Source organism: Boleophthalmus pectinirostris, unplaced genomic scaffold (assembly GCF_026225935.1).
Source record: "Boleophthalmus pectinirostris isolate CB_2022bp ecotype Guang Dong unplaced genomic scaffold, ASM2622593v1 HiC_scaffold_3, whole genome shotgun sequence".
Lineage (NCBI taxonomy): Eukaryota > Metazoa > Chordata > Actinopteri > Gobiiformes > Gobiidae > Boleophthalmus > Boleophthalmus pectinirostris.
The window spans coordinates 15,168,391-15,185,295 of NW_026571299.1; the positions used below are offsets into that span (position 1 = coordinate 15,168,391).

The window sequence follows — 16,905 nt, forward strand, 5'->3', positions numbered from 1 at the left end:
AACTTTGACTTGGCCAGTCCATTATCTTGTTATACAACTTTTCCTCAAGGCAATTGCTAACTCCCCGTGGTATGGCTTTTAATTAGTTGGTGTTATTTAATATGTATCTTGGAAAGCAGAATCAATGTCTCTAATGCAGTGATTCTCAACCACTGTGCGCGGCACACTAGTGAGAGATCGTCAGGTGTGCCGTGAGAAATTATCCAATATCACTTTTTTAAAATAAAAATTTATTAATTATTACCTGCAAATATTATGTCATTGTCGAGTGTCCGTGCTGTAGTACAGTGTAGTATATAATGACTGGCAGAGTGATCTAATATTCGTCCGGATGGCGACAGGCAGCTAATTGCCTCGTTCCTTTAAATCAGTGGTGCTCAATACGTCGATCCCGATCTACCAGTCGATCGCCAAGGTCGTGTGGGTAGATCGCCGTGTCTCGTCTCGGACTCGCGTTTGGACTCGGTCTTGTCTCTCACTCAAGGTCTGACACTCAACAAGTGCGATCATATTTCATTACGGCCGCTGCTGTTGGTAATAAACCTGTACAGGTGTGCAGGAGCGTGTGGGGCGTCTCAGTGCAGCCCGCAGAGACTCTACGGCACATCACAAACACACACGCTCCCTACGCACGGCTCGTCTGCAACAGCGTGTGCCCTCGTGTCCCAGCGTGTATCACAGGGCAGGTTAAACTTCCTAAACATCCTACCTGTCCATCTGCCTCACGTCAGCACGCCGCCCCTCGCCTTTTCACGCTCTCGCTCCTTCCTGCGTACAGCGAACACAAGCCCCTCCCACAGTGCGGCTGATTAGAAGAGCAACACGAAACGTGGAGCAAAAACGAGTCTAAAATTTGTGTTACAGTGTTGGCACAAAGCAGGTCTACAGCATAGAGCAGATCTACAGAACAGACCTACTGCCACATTTGGCTGAAGTTTGTCTAACAAAAAGTGCACAAATGCATCTGTGTTTGTCACGATGTGCGTTTGGTTTGGTAAACGTGCAGAGGCTGGTAAATATCACTGCAAAACCAGAAAAGAATGCAAACTCCAGTTTGGAACTTTAAAAAACAGGTTTAAAAATCTTCCTTCACTTTTTTCACAGTTTTGTGTAAAGTGCCACAGGAAGTTCTCTTAAAGAAGGGGTTCTCAAACTGTGGGTGAGGGTCCAAAAAAGGGGCACAGAGTGTTTCAGTGCAGTTTGCTTGGTTGTGTATTAGGTAGATCTTTATGACTTGGTCATTTTGTAAGTAGATCGCATGCTGAAAAAGTGTGAGCACCCCTGCTTTAAAAGAATTAGTAACGCATGTGCGTGGTGACAGTCATGGAAAAGTTTTTAAAAATGGACGAATGCGAACTCCGAAATGGGCCCTGGACAAGATTCTGACCCAGAAGAAGAGCTTTTTCAAGCTTAACTGCTATAAAAACTAAAAACAGAGAGAGACTGAGAGCTGTTGATGAAGAGCTTCGTGTGTGTCTTTCTTCTATTCCTGCCAGGATATCAGCTTTGTGTTCATCTAAACAGGCGCAGGTCTCACACTGAGTAAGTAGAAATTAATGTAGAAATTATATTGTAATTAAATATACTGTATAGTGTCATTTTGTAACATTTTGGTTAGTGGTGTGCCGCAAGATTTTTCCAATGTAAAAAACGTGCCGTGGCTCAAAAAAGGTTGAAAAACACTGCTCTAATGTTTGTTGAGAAAGCCTTGAAACTTGAACTCCTCAGTATTTGCGTCTTAATGTGGACATTTTAAATATAGATTAGCAGTTACCTTGGAAATGAATGAGGATGATGAGCCGCTTTCTTACTGTGCTCTGTAATTCTTCTCATAAAAGACAGCTTAACCCACTCATCTATACCCAGATATTAAAGGGGCACTGTGGAACTTTTCTGGTGTTGGTTTGTCTCCATGAAGATGTTATTGTTGTGTCTAGAATATTCCACAGTATGACATTAGACTCTATCTTCCATTTATTCAATAACAGATATTTTAGTATTCAAAAACAAGAATAATTACCCCAAAAAATTACAGAAAAGGGACACACTTTGAAAAGAACAGTTTTAGAATTATTTATATCTATATTAGAATTAGTAGGATAACCTCTTGCTAAAAAACAGTAATATTTGATGTTGAAAATACATTGCATTGTAAAATAAAGTTATTTTTATCTTTGGGGTTTCAAGCCCTTTCCTGGCCAAGAATCATAAAAAATATTGTATCATTTCACCAATAAAAATTCCAAAAGTAACCTGACTACTGCTGCCAAAAGTGCGGTTTTGACCTATTCACAAAGCCAGGGATGCTTTTTCTTTGAATTCAAAGTTAAACTATGAAAAATATATAAAAATATATCTGTCTAAGAAAAGCTCTGCATCTGTCAGCTTTTCTAAACGAGCTTTTTCTGAACTATCTGCTTCAGTGAATACATTATCTACTGTAATTGACAGATTTAACACATGGGTTATCTTAAAGGTATAATATGTAACTTTCTGGAGATAGCATGTCACCTGCATGACTTGAAGTAGAAAGTTAATACCATACTGTGGAACGTTCACCATGGAGATGGATGAGTTTTATGCCATTTTATGTCATTGAAAAAAGTCAAAGAAGAGTGAGGTCTGTGGAGAAACGAGCCTCATGTTAAAGACAGGAAGGTCACATGTTCACAAGTTTTTCAGTGCAATACACACAAACAAAACTAAAGCACATCATTTTATTTTCTTCTTTTTTGGCTAAAAAGTTACATACTGTGTCTTTAAAATCTTTTCTGGTGAAGGGTTTGCAGCGTTTGTTTCTGTCCGTGGGGATGCCATAGTGTGGAACATTTCAGCCGAAGTAATAACACTGCTATGGAGACAGCACTTTTAAACTGTTATGGCATGTGCCAAAGGTCTGAGAGATGTAACAGCGCTCAATGACCTTTTAACATTTGAATATTTGACCAAAAACGTCTTATGTCTTATTTATGTTTGCCTTTGGTTATGTCAATCGGGGATTACAGAGCTTTAACTGGGCTTTACACTGAACTCCGGCCTGTATCTTAGGGATTAGAAAAGAATCAATATTATCCTAAAACAACTTTGCAGCGAGTGTTTGACTTACAGCCTTAGAATAAGGAGAAGATGTTTTAGCTCAAGGCCAAATGTACAAACCAATGAAACTCTTGTAATTGCACTGGGGATGTTGCTTTTGCTTGTGTTCACTAAATTCTCAGTATCATCTTGCTTTGCTTTAAGCAGCTTTGACTGGCTGGGATTTCAGACAGCAATTTTTATAATCTCATAAAAATATCTCATTAAATTGTCACAGTACAAAAATTGCACATAGTAAATTATATAAATGAAATTAAATCTTACCACACCGACAAATAATTTAGCTTGAAGAAATATTGAAACTAACTATGTGATCTTAAGCTGTAAAATAAGACTCATATTGGTTCAGAGAAAATCTGTTCATCCTTAATTGAACCATGTGAGAAAAAACATTCAAATAGTGTAAAAAAAATTAAAAATACAACATTAGAAAATACATATGGGGTTTTTAACAACAAAATCAAATCTAATTGGTCAATTATAGTCAGTTTTAAGGTTGCCACACACTACAGGAGAATTTGCCCGATTTAGGCTGCGATTTCTGCTCCCCAAATTCAGGGAAGCGTGACCCAACTTTGTGTCTTTGTGTGTGATTTTGAAGCCGCTGCGCTCCTCAAGTGTGTGGTCAGTGTGACTCTGAGTCAGATCTGTCACCAAACATCAGTAATGCTACAGTAACAGCGAATAAAACAGAGCGTCAGGGGCAGAGGAGTGAGTGGGACACAGAGGCGTAACATACAAACTCAGGATATAGCAAAAATAATGACAAGTCTTTATTACTCACTTCTCATCCACATTATCCATAGAAATTGTCCTCCACAAATAATGACCTCCAGTCCATAAAAACGTGTTATTAATCCAGTTTGAGGCATTTTTTGAAAGTAAAAAGGTGAGAGTAGTTCCTCACGTGTGTTTGTTTAAATCCACAAACCGCGCGGATCGAGGTGAAGCTGCAGATGAGTGATAGTGATTCTACTTCCTGTGGACTTTATCGCCAACCTTTTGTACATTAAAACTCATGTATCTGAAGCATTGCACCACATTTCACAAATAATAATAAAACAATTTTGACTTGTATCTAAATAAGAAATGCAGAGCTCTAATCTTTGAACCCTTAAGCGTCCTAAGAGGAAACAGCTGACGCGATCATACTCATACAGATTTATAGCCTGTGGTCCGCAGACATATCCTGCTTCAGTCTTTGCGATTGGAGATTTTAAGTCTCTTAAGATTCTCCATGTGTCTGTGTTGTGCGCTTTTTTTGTCGCGCATTTAAAACTCGTTAAAGACTGAAAAATCCTGTAGTGTGTGGTGACCTTTAATTTCATGAAAATTACATATACTAACAGATTTTTTTTTTTTAGTTCAGTACTTATTATTATTATTTTATGTATGTATGTTTGTATGTATTTATTTATATTATTATTTATTTTATTATTTATTTTTTCAGTTCTTAAATTTTTTCATTGCAGATTAAGTCTTTGATATTCTAAATTCAAGCAATTTATTTTGTATTCTGCTACACTCTGATACTGAAGTTTAGTCTTACCAGTCTCTCCCCACACAGGCAGGTACTCGTCTTGTTGGATGTCCAGCATGAGCTCCAGTCCGTTGCCCATGCCCCCCTTCGTGGTCACCAGGGGGGTCTTCCCGTCCTGCCCCGAGTTAAACATGTAGCATTTACCGTAACGCGTGAAGATCTGAAACAAAACACAAGAACAGCAAGGATTTAGAGGAGGTCTCAAGTAAGGAACATGTAGAGTTGATTTTATAATAAGAGTCTTGCTCAAGGATACGGCAACAGTGTGCAATGGTGGAAAGCACAGTTCAAACTGCCAACCCAGGGATCTTGCACTGAAGAGGTGGTTCAGGTTAGGATTCATTTTTGAAGAAAAGTGTCAAAAGTGTGCAAAAACTAAAAAAAAAAACATAAGGCCTACTGGAAAATACTGGTTAACTTGGAAACTTAAAATTAACAAATTTCCAGTTTTTTGGTCAAAATAAGGATGTTTGCGTTGGATTTTTGTTGGGACTTAACATTTTTTGGTCCATATATAGTGGCCTAATACATTGAAAGCATTTAAAAGATTATTAAATTAAACAAAGTCCAATTTAATGTGCACTGTGTAACTTTCTAGTGGAGGATCCAGCATCTCCTTTTCTTCATAGAGATATTATTTTGTCTTGAATATCCCACAGTATGGCATTAAACTTGTCTATTTACATGAAGATAAGCCTCCAGGCCAAGTTACAGGTCAGATCTGTGGAGAGGGGAGCTCACTCAGTGTAGGAATGCATGTTTTTCAAAGTATTTTTGAGCAGTAAAACACATGTAATGGAATAAATCCAACATAAATGAGTGTAATGCCGCACTATGAAACAATCTGGGCAAAGCAAAAATATCTCCATGGAAACAAGCATAGCCCCTACCGGAAAACTTACACAGTGCAGATTTAAGATAATTTTGAAGTTTGTTGTTGACATTATAGACGTTTCTAATGTTTATAGACAGAACACCTTCATTCTAAAGGCTGGTACTTTTCCAAACATTAGTTCCAGTGCATTTTCAATAGGAAAGTTAGCATTAGCATTAGCGTTAGCGTTAGCGTTAGCATCAGTTTCCAAACATCACTAAACAAACCAAACTATAAAAACCCGGGGCTGTTTTGGTGACTGACATCCACTTGTCATTACCAAACACACCAACATTACCAAAACATTATTAGTTCACTGACAAAACAATCAGCACCACAATTAGCACAAAAGCTAATAACCACGTACTAAAAAAAAATCTGAAAAAGTCTGGGTCACAACTGCAACGGGTAATGAAATTTTAGTTTTATTTCATCAAGCACCATAAATCCAGCATAAATTTGCAAACTTAATAAAAACAGAAGTGGAAGTTAGATATTGAATTGTTTTACTCATTGCCAAATGTAATGGACGTAACAACCCACAACCATTTATCTGCTCCACCTATAAACGTCAACGTTCAGTTTTTTTCTTTTGTTGCCTTATTAAAATGAATGGGACAGAACATTTGTATCAGCACCAAGTTGTGTGCACAATAATTCTGATCCAGTGGTGGAAGTAAACAATGTACAAAAGTAAAAGTACAATTTTTAAGGACAATTTTTAGGTATCTGTACTTTACTTGAGTACATTTTACAGTGGGTCCTTTTTACTTTTACTTCACTACATTTGAGAGCAGATACTCCACTACATTTTAGATCGAGATAGAAAAGTTAAAAGTATTTTTCTTTATGGTTTGAGACCTGCTGAAGTTGCTGAGATTTATTTTTAGCACATTTAATTTGAGTTAAGATCCCAACTTTGAACAAACCAAATACACAAAAACAGCAAGACATTTTAAGAAATGAATTGAATCACTTTTTTTCCCCCCCAAAATCATTACATTTGATGCTTTAATGTTCTAATAGTCTCTTGCAAAATACTTTTACTTTTTACTCTGAAAGTAAATTTTCAGCTACATCAATATTTTTACTTGAGTAGATTTTTTCATGTGATACTTTTACTTGAGTAATCTTTTGGCCCTGCATCTGTACTTTTACTTAAAGGTGCACTGTGTAACTTTTTGGGGGGTGGGTCCGTCACCTGCTTGTATTCATGGAGAAGTTATTGCTTTGCCTAAAATGTTCCATAGTATAGCATTAAGCTTATATTATTACTTACATTTATTCAATTTCATGGGATTTTACTGTCTTGAAAAACATGCACTCTTAAAGCAGAATCACTTTTCCACAGATCTGACGTGTAACTTGGCCTAGTAGCTTCACCTGCTTGACTCCATGGAGAAGAGTTGATGAACTTCCATGAGAAAAGTTCCACAGTGCACCTTTAGGTAACAAAACTGAGCACTTCATCCACCACTGAAATGATTTATTCAAAATCTAAAAGCAAGTGAAACAGTGATATGAAATTGTGTATTCAATATAAGAATTCACTTAGTAGATACAAACAAAACTTTTTCAAACTTGACCGAAAATGTCGCTCGGATATATTTATGTGTTTTTCCCAAAGTAAAAGGAGTCAAAGTTTATTTTTGCCTGTACAGATACGAGTCCGTCATGTAGTTGGTAGTCTGAAAGCTTCCCTCACAGCTACGAGTTACTGCACAGGAAAAAGTGAAATATACACACAACTCTGAGTTCAATGCTTGTACAATGTCTCATGCTTAGAAATAGTCTCAAACTGTAAAAATGAAATCATAATCAATAAAGTACCAGCAACATAGCAGGACATAAGACTAAGAACTCAAAGAAATACTTGCTGGCGGTGTCTGAATGTCCTTCCAGTCCTTTCTACATTCTGTTTGAATCCAGAGGAGACTGGTATCAGACCACAGAACATGAAAATTATCTGTTCAAACTTGAGACGATCCATCATGTGTTTCTCAAATGCTCAAATCTCCTCCCCAAAATTCTTGTTTCATTCAAAAATATAACTTCTTTCACCTGAGATAAGTAAAAGTTTGGTGCTTTGATTGTTGATTCTGCAAAAATCCATGCTTTTTCTCAATCCTTTATGTTGCCTTTTCCCCTTTTTGTGTGTACGTAGTCCTGTCAGCAGCGTCTCTCTGTGTCAGATTGTGTCACTCACTCGCTCTGAAATCAGGAACACAAGATATGGCTCCAGATCCACTCGTCTTTGTAAAGTTTTCTCAAAGAGTGTGGTTCTGTCTGGTCAGGTAATGAAAATGCATCAATAAAGTACCAATAACATGAGAGGACATAAGACTAAGATTTTTTTTTTCCAACTTTGTTTATTGAACATTTTTAACATTAACAAACAAACAGAGTTCACTGTATTGAATAGTACCATTATAGATATGACAGTAAAGAGGACACATCTGAATGTCAACACCCCCCACCCCCACCCCCAACCACTGGCCAAACAACCCAAAATAACATTTTAAATAAAACAAATAAATAAAAAATAAAATAGTAATAATACTAATACCAATAATGATTAAGTAAAGAAAATTAATAGTAGCAAATAAATTTAATATTAATGTATTAATAATTATTACTAAATTGATTAATTAATTATCAATTATTAATTATTGTAAAGTAAGAAGTAGGGATGCGAAAGAAGGAAAAGGAGCCTATAGCAGTGAAAAACATGGGATAGGAAGAGGGAAAAAAAAGGAAAAGAATAGAGAGAAAGAATTATTTCCTATACTTTAGACTTCCTCCAGATCCTGAGGAAGAGTTAAAGAGTCAATGTGACGTAAAAAGGGGTCCCAGGCAGCATGGAAATATTTAACAGAGCCTCTGAGTGAGAACCTCAGTTTTTCAAGTTTAAGATTGTAAAGCACTTCACGAACCCAGCGAAGATGTGTCGGGGGATGGGGAAGTTTCCATTTAAGTAAAATCAGCCTTCGGGCCAGTAAGGTGGTAAATGCTATGACCCATTTCATAAGACTAAAAATTTAATCAAAATAACTCATGCTGGTTTTGTACAAATGTCCACTCTATCCCTAATCCTTTATTCAGTACATAGCCCCTCTCTGTTTAGTGAACTATATCATTCACAGAGCGTTTCTGACGTCTGGGTGAAAAAAAAACTCAGCTAAACTCAGATAAAACTTAATTTCAGTATAAATAATACATTGACAATAATTAATGATTAAACAGGGAGAGGCACACAAGTATTTATGGACTAATAATAACCATACAGTAGTAGTAATAGTAGTTGCAGTAGTAATGGTTGTAGGAGTTAATTGTTGTAGTAGTTTTGTAGTAGTTGCCGTTATTGTAGTTGCAGTAGAAGTTGTAGTGTGTCAGCTCTAGCATGAAGATTTCTAAATGTCCTACTTGTGTGTTAAAGGTGTTAAGAGTAAAATTAACTTATTTTGCCTAACCTTGTTTACATTCAGTTCCAAGTAAACATGCTTATCAGACACAAATCAGAAATATGGATTTAAAAATGGCATTAGACAAAAATAAAACAAAAAATCAATTCAGAAAGTTCAGGTTTGGCAAGTATGTTACACAATCTAGCTTTGAAGGTTACAGCTACACCCTGCTGTGATGTAGACTTGAATTTCTGGTGTGAGAAATGGCCCATGTGTCTTAAAATGATAATATATTCACAGTCTACAAGAAACGTTTACCAAGGAAATAAGTAAGAAAGTTGATGTGGTAATGAACATAGTAATGGCCATTCAAAGGTCTTATATTAAACATAATTGACTCTTGTGAGCTTTTAGTCATGTTATAATGTCGTCATCTCCTCGAAAACATACCTGGAGTTGTGTTTTGTTTCATTCACACGTTTGAGTTAGTCTGTCTACATCTTCAAAGTTCAGAATGCTCTGATCCACCTTGTGATGTCATGCAGTTATAGTTTTCAAGTTAACAGCTCCTTTTACCTTTTGTTCAGAAGAGATCAGAAATACCAGAGCTGACACGATCCAAATGATTCTAGTGAAGGCGTGTGGAGTTTAAAGTGACAGTGGAGCACTTCCTGTATTACCACATGACATCACAAGTTGGAACAGTGTGATTTCCGTTTGAGAAAAGAACTCAGCCTAAATATGAAGGTTTGTGTGTTAAACTTGTGAGAATGAAACAAAACACAACTCCACCAGGTATGTTTTTGATGAGGAAACAACATTAAAACATGGGTCAAAAACAGCATAATATTGGCCCTTTAAAGCCCATTACTGCAAAACTTCCCAAACATTTAGAGGAGAGTCTGAGGTGAGTTCCAGTGCAAAAAACAGCTTGAGGTAAAACATCAGTGTTTGTTTGTTTACATAGCCACTTCGCTAATGTTATTGCCCAAACTTGGTCAGCAGCAATTTTAATATTTTTTTGTAGTTAATGTACACAGCAAAAACTGGAGGGTTAAAATTTTAGGGTAAAATATTTCAGAGTTGTTTTTAACACCAAAAGTGTTATTTTAACTATTTGAAAGTTAAATGGGGGTTTGAGTTGGAGTTATTTGTTGATGTGGTTGAGGTTAATTCAACTTCCCTTAGTGTTAATTTGGCTCCTTCACCACTTCAAACTCTTGTGAGAGAAGACCAGTTTGAACCAGTTTTGTACATAATTTCATCTTAAATTAACTAAAATAAAGTAAAAATAAAATAAAACACCTCTGTGTGTTGTTTAGTTAAATCAGGATAACTTTAAGAGTGTTATCTGTTTACTCTCAAAACGTTAATATAACTCTGGATTTCGAGGTTAAACAGGAACTTTGGTCCAGTGTTACTTAATTAACATTTCCATAAATGTTAAATTAACTCTAGAACAGATTGGACTCATATAAACTCCGAGAAAATGTTAAAGTGAGAGTCAATTTTAACACTCCACTTTTTGCTGCGTATCCATGCTTTTGCAGACTAAAAGGTATAATTATTCTAATATTACAAAATTAATTTATAAATAATTTAAATAGGTGTATGTGAAGGTTACATACAAAAATATTATATAGTTAGTCCTCCTCCAATTTATCTGTGTGAGTTTTATAGTTTTATTAAAATTGGATCATAAACATCTGAATTTTTTAAAATATTAAAATAACCTCAAATGAAAATAAAATGCTTACAGCTAAACCAATTTGAGAATGCCTGATCACCTGAATATAATAATGTTAGAAATATGAAAAAAACTCAAATAAATCTAAAAAAGACCAGTCCGACTTGAGAAAATTATCCCAGGTGAGTGAGAGTAGAAATTCCCTCTTGTCCTGGTTCATCGTTCTCTGAGCACGTATCTGTATTTCAATTCCCTCCTTAATCCAGCGTCAATGTTGATTATGTTTATTGTCCTTGGTTCAGTGTTTGGTCCGTCTCAGTCTTAATGCTGTTATCTCTTTTGCGGTGGTCAGATATGGCTGATTTACGTTGTTCCTGTTCTGCATAGAAAATGTTGCTCGCGTGCACGTCCTCACTGAGTCTGATCAAAGCACAAACTGTACAGTATATTGTGAAATGACATCCCTGTACCTTTCCTGGGATCGAGAATACACGCTTCTCAAATACTTACTGAAGATGTGAGTCTGGTAAAGTTAAATCTCCCCGAATGCAGATGGCCGTGACAGATAAATGGATTAGCTAATCAGGGAAACACAAGGTCCAAACAAAGCAAAGCAAAACAAATAAACAAAGAAAGAAACTAAAGCAGAAAGGTGCTTTATTGTCCCTGTTGGAAATTTGTGGACACATGGAACACCCTAAGACCCATCACTGTGATTGCCCTGCTTGGTTTGGTCAGGACTACATAAATTGGAGGATTTATATCTATGGTGCATGTTTTGAGTTGATGTGGGAAACCCGAGTGCCCGGAGGAAACCCACACAGAACATACAAACACAAAAAGGCTCAGGCAACCCAGGAATTGAACCCGGAACCTTGAGTGCTTGAGTGCTAGAGACCATAAAAGCTTTGCTCCTGGCTCAAGGCCTGATGGAGAGAGTGGTGTCAATCTGGACACTCAGGGGTCCCAGAGATCCATATTTTTTTACACAGTACAGACGGAATCAGATTCTTTTTACTTTTTTCATGACACCTGTGGAACAAAGGAGCTCATAGGTCATCTATAATTTACAAATAAAAGCTAATTTCTCCTTCCCTCACATCAGTACCTCGCTCACTGATTCTGCAGATATCCACAATGTTTTTTTAGTCCCTTGTGATATTTTGTCCTTTCATTTTTCCTCGTAAACAACCATATTTGCTTTGATACAGACAGAACATGCATGTCCCCGGGTAATCCACCTGTCAATCACACCTATCGCAGATTCACCAGTGACCAGACTCACATCTTCATAAATTATTGAAGAAACCAGTACTCTTACAAGTCCCAGACAAGACCAGTCTATCCAGGCAACCCTACACACAACACAAACACGCAAAAAAGCCAAGGTTGCATGCTCTGTCAGACATGTCAGCTCCCTTGGTCCACACGGTACCGGCGAAGACCGTATCCATAGCAGCAGCAGTGATATGAGTGGAGGTAAACTGTGACCTATTGGCACAGACATGATCAGACTGAACTAATGGAGGTCTAATTGAATCATAAACATTAGGAGATGGAGAGGGGACAGGGGGGAGGTGAGGGACGGGGTGATCAGTAAAAGCTTCTTTCTGCTCATCGCGAGACAGGGATCAAAACATCCGTGTGGGCACTTAACCTCATATTAACCTTCACCTCTGTGGCTTTTACTCAAGGAAATGGGTAAATAAAGATGGGAACAAAGAGGGCGATGTATGCCTGTTTTGGGTTTACTTCAGAAAATATTATACATCAGAGTGAAAATATAAACTAAGACAAGTACCCGGACAGAGGTTTTGTAAGTGTATTGATCATTTTGTGTTGAGCGTAGACTGTAAAAGCACAAAGTTAACCCGCAAGCCACCGTGTTCCAAATAGGAAGTGAGCTTGGGTGGGCTTCCACCTCCATCGCCTCTGGCTCCAGTTCACTTTGTATTGATAAAACATTTTCCTCTCTCTCTGTAAATGCTGCTGTCAGGCTCCTCATTTTGGTCTTAAAATGTTCATATTAACCTGCTCTATATGATCCTAGTGTTTTTATTTTTGCTCTTTTGTCCTTAAATACATTTCTATTCCTAATGTGAAACTCGACTACAAATTTGCTCCACAACTGTTGGCCTCGGTGAGCTTCATTTGACTGGAGTTGAACGCTGTGGGTGACATTACACTCCCTTAGTCCAATTCTTTATACAGTCTAAGGTGTTTGGTTACAATATAACAAAAACATATACATAAAAAATAGAATACAGTCATCCGTCACTACAACACGGTTCACCTTTCGTGGCCTCGCTGTTTCGCCTTTTTTTTTTTTTTTTAATACAGTGAATGAAGGCGCATTGTGTTCCTCCCCCTGTGTCCTGATTGGCTAAGGGACTGTAGACCATTGTCAATCAATCTCCTCTGTGCCGTGTCTCCTGTTCAGCTGCCAAATTTACATAAATGTTCGATCTCTAGCAGTCTGATTCTGAAGTGCTGTATGTTTGCAAGTTTACTCCCCCACAAAACCCACAATGTCGATGAAACGTTCTGCTGTTCTCTTCCTGTGGTCGCACCCAAAAGGCAGCGGAAGATGCTAAACATTGCACAAAAAGTTGGACTTCTGGACAATCTGAAGGAAGGCAGAAGTTAAGCGGCTGTAGGGCTCCATTATGGAATAAATTAATCTTCGGTTCCTTACATAAAGAAGGAGGAAAATAACTTAAGAAGGATGCAAAAAGGATTGTAACTGTCCTGTCTGAGAAAGGTGTATAAAGTGTGTGGTGAGGGGTTTTAAAGCCTTAAAACAGATATAATAATTGTAAAATATAAAGCTGACTACTTCGCGGAGTTCACCTATTGCGGGTTATTTTTAGAACGTAACCCCCGTGATAAAAGAGGGACCACTGTAGTCACATTTATTTAGAGCTTTCAAGTTCTCCAAGTATCTCAAAACACTCATTCAAAGCGCTGGACATAGACACTGGGGGCAAGGCGGGTTAAGTGTCTTGCCCTGTGACACAGTGGTAGAGTTCACCAGGTGGGAACTAAAATTGAACCTCCAAACTGCGATCTGACCAAAGATGCTTATGCCAAGAGTGGGATTTGAAACATTAACCTTCGGATCAGAGGACAAACACTCAACCTTTGACCAAAAGATAGTGAACCGTGTGTGAACAATGTTTTTAAAATCGAGACATTACAAAAAATTACTAAAAAGATACCAAATTTAGTATCACGATATATTGATATTTGCATATTTTTGTACACCCCTTGTTAGAGCTGCCATCCAGAAGTCATTTTCAATCCTCAAGGACTGGACCAAGAAGCTAAAATGTAAACTGCCAGAGTTAGATTAGTCCGGTCTTAAGGGAGGAGTTTGAAGGCAGGGAGAGAATTGTTAAATTGCAGGACTAATTTCAGGTCGTTCTAACACAACAGCACATCAGCTCCTTAGCTCCATCCAATTTGATTACAACGAGACACATAATCAATGTCAAAGTGAACGTTGTATAAAACATTTCACTTCCAGTTCTTTTGATGTGTGTTTTTAAGATTTAATCTGCCAAGGAGACAATTATGACTTAGTGAAAAATTGGTGATTTTTGAGTTTCTCCAAGAATCTTTCTGTGAGATTTTAATGGCAATTCGATGTTTGTATGACAATACTAGAAACTCATAATAAACTTGTTGAGAGCAAATGTTTTTGAGGAGAAATAAAGTGGTAGAAATTTGAATGAAGAACCAAACAATTGTATTTTATGTTTTTAAAGGAACTGTTCAATGGACATTTTACATGAACTAAACTCAAAATTTCTTCTGAAGAAAATATTCCTTCCACTCAGGAGCTTATAACAAAACTACAATCTAAACTTCAGTAAACATGTCATGGATAAATTAATCTGTTTTTTTATATATATATTTTTTATAAGCCTAGATTTAGTATAAGCCATGAATTGAATCTCAAAATTTCAAAAGTGCATCACAAATCTTAAAATGCCTTTAAAAAATAGCGTTCAACTTCATTGCGAGAACAGATTTTTCAAACTTTCAAATCATCACTACACAAAAATGCTGCCGTAACCTCCCCGATTTCTAACCTAACCTCACGTCTCTGTCAAACCCAGCGCTTTGAATACAGGGACGGGGACATACAGGGAGACATCCATTCTCCGAGATGACCTATGAATCATCGTTTTTATGACAAATCACTCAAACATGTCCGGCGTCGACAGCTCTCAGTGAAGACAGGAAAAGTAGAGATCGTCTAAAGCTCGCTGGAGTGTGTAAGAATGGAAAGCTATTATTCACGATCGGCCTCTCACTGTGAGGATTTCATATGGAGAGGCAGGCTGTAAAAACACAAAATACGAATAAAGAGGAAGTAACCTTTAAAGAGAGAACGTATTGTACAGTCCTCAGGATTTAAAAGGTTTTAGATTATGCTAAATTTAGAATTTTCAACTGTGCCATCAAAAAAAAAAAACCCAGAGCTGCCTTTTCGCAGCTTAAAATGTGCGCCTTCTCTGGTATAAGTGAACAAGTTGTAGTCTGTGAAGCTCCTCTGTGATTTTAAAGTCCATAGAGACAGACCGATATATGATTTGGTCGAGATTTGCTCTTTTTAGCATATCGACTATCAGCTATAAAGCTTTGTTTGAAAACTTTAGTCTAAAGAGGGTACTGTAAAAATGTGATTACACTGGAATCTACACAGTTTGTTGTAACCCAAGATTGTGGATGAGTTTGTACGACGTTTTTATTTGATAATTTGGGTAAAAAAAATGACTGAAATTGCTCTGCATGTTGGCCTGAAATCATTGGCAGAGGTCATCAGCCATCAGTTCCTTTGTCATCTAAACAATCGGCCATGAAAAACTGCATATCGCTCGATCTCTAATCAGATTTCCTGGTGTGTGTGGGACTGAAATCCTGCGTCCTCAAATCCTGCATCATGCAAATTGGAACTGGGTCCTGCATTTCACTGTCAGCAGCAGAAACATCAAAACGTTTCCATCTACTCATTTGGTGTCATGCGGAGTCGAGGCATGTGTTATAACGTGTGATGTGAAATGGGAAAGAGATGAACACTACAGGTCCATTGATTAGGCCACTTACAAGATTTCTAATACATGAAATAATGCGTCTTGTTCAAAATGGGACTTGTTCAAAAGCAATGAAAAAAGAAAATGTCTACAAAACATTTTCTTTAAATGGCAGACCGGTGTAGACAGTTGCAGAACACAGTGTCTCCAAAGCAGGAAGTCTCATCAATAAAACGATCGAGGAATCCATCTTGGACCTGTAATCCGATCATTGCACTTTAGGAGAGTGGTAACTATAGATATTTTGCAGCAACATTTCTATAGGATGTGAGTGACACTGACTGTAGGCTCTGCTCTGTCTGAAGCTCTGTTACCTGAGTTGGACTTTAATCTGAGCACAATCTGACCAGAAAGAGATAATTTGGGCTATGATCAGACAGCAGCCTGAGGTGACCCAAATCCAATTTTTTCTCCCCTATGACAGTCTGAACGACACAGATCAGACTTTTTTAAATATGACCCAGGCCACTTGGATATGTGCTCCTAAAACCGATACATATCCGATCTTTTGACATGCGACTTCAGTCTGAACGGCCAGGTCACATTCATCCCACCTACACGCTCACAAATGTACACAAACGTTCTTCTCGTCACATGGAAAATTGTGTATAAACTCCGTGTGAGTGAAGCAGTGAAGCACATAGCAATCCCACCACTCTTGGCTGCAACTCTGCACCTACATGTTCCTTTCTACGGACGTTGCTGCCACTACCCCACAAAAGGCCATGGCCAAAAACCTCATCCTTCTTCTCAATCTCCTCCTTAAAACAAATAAGCTGTACATGTTTTGGCTCCTGTACAACAGCAACTTTAAAATCACCAGGTGCTCAGTGCACATGCGGGACACTTTTGGGGCATTTAAAAAGTTCACACTGGAGATCACACACAAGTCGCATTTAATTGGAAATGTGAACGACCGTGCAAAATAATTGGATTTCACACAAAAATCTGTATTGAGCATTAAGCCCTGCAGTCTGAACGTCGCCTTAGATTGAACTATAACAGGTGAGATGTGTTGTTTAAATCAATTTTGTATTTTATTCTTGAGTTTTCAGACAATCTAAAAGCTTTTTTGGCAGTTATTGCTAATGTATGCATTATGTTGCCATGGTAACTGATGAACATTTTGCCATAGAAAGAAATGCACCTCAGTGTATTTCAATCTAGATGATCTGATCTTGATCTAGAGCAGTGTTTCCCAATTT

At 37.5% G+C, this 16,905-nt stretch overlaps 1 protein-coding gene across 1 annotated transcript in view; it reads right to left on the reverse strand.

Moving 5' to 3' along the window:
- The window catches only part of asic1b (acid-sensing (proton-gated) ion channel 1b), a 264,462-nt gene that overhangs the window by 96,203 nt on the left and 151,354 nt on the right, over positions 1-16,905 (reverse strand). The window contains exon 2 of the mRNA XM_055160808.1: positions 4,646-4,796. Within this exon, the coding sequence (XP_055016783.1) occupies positions 4,646-4,796 (151 nt within the window). The remainder of the gene's footprint in view (positions 1-4,645; positions 4,797-16,905) is intronic.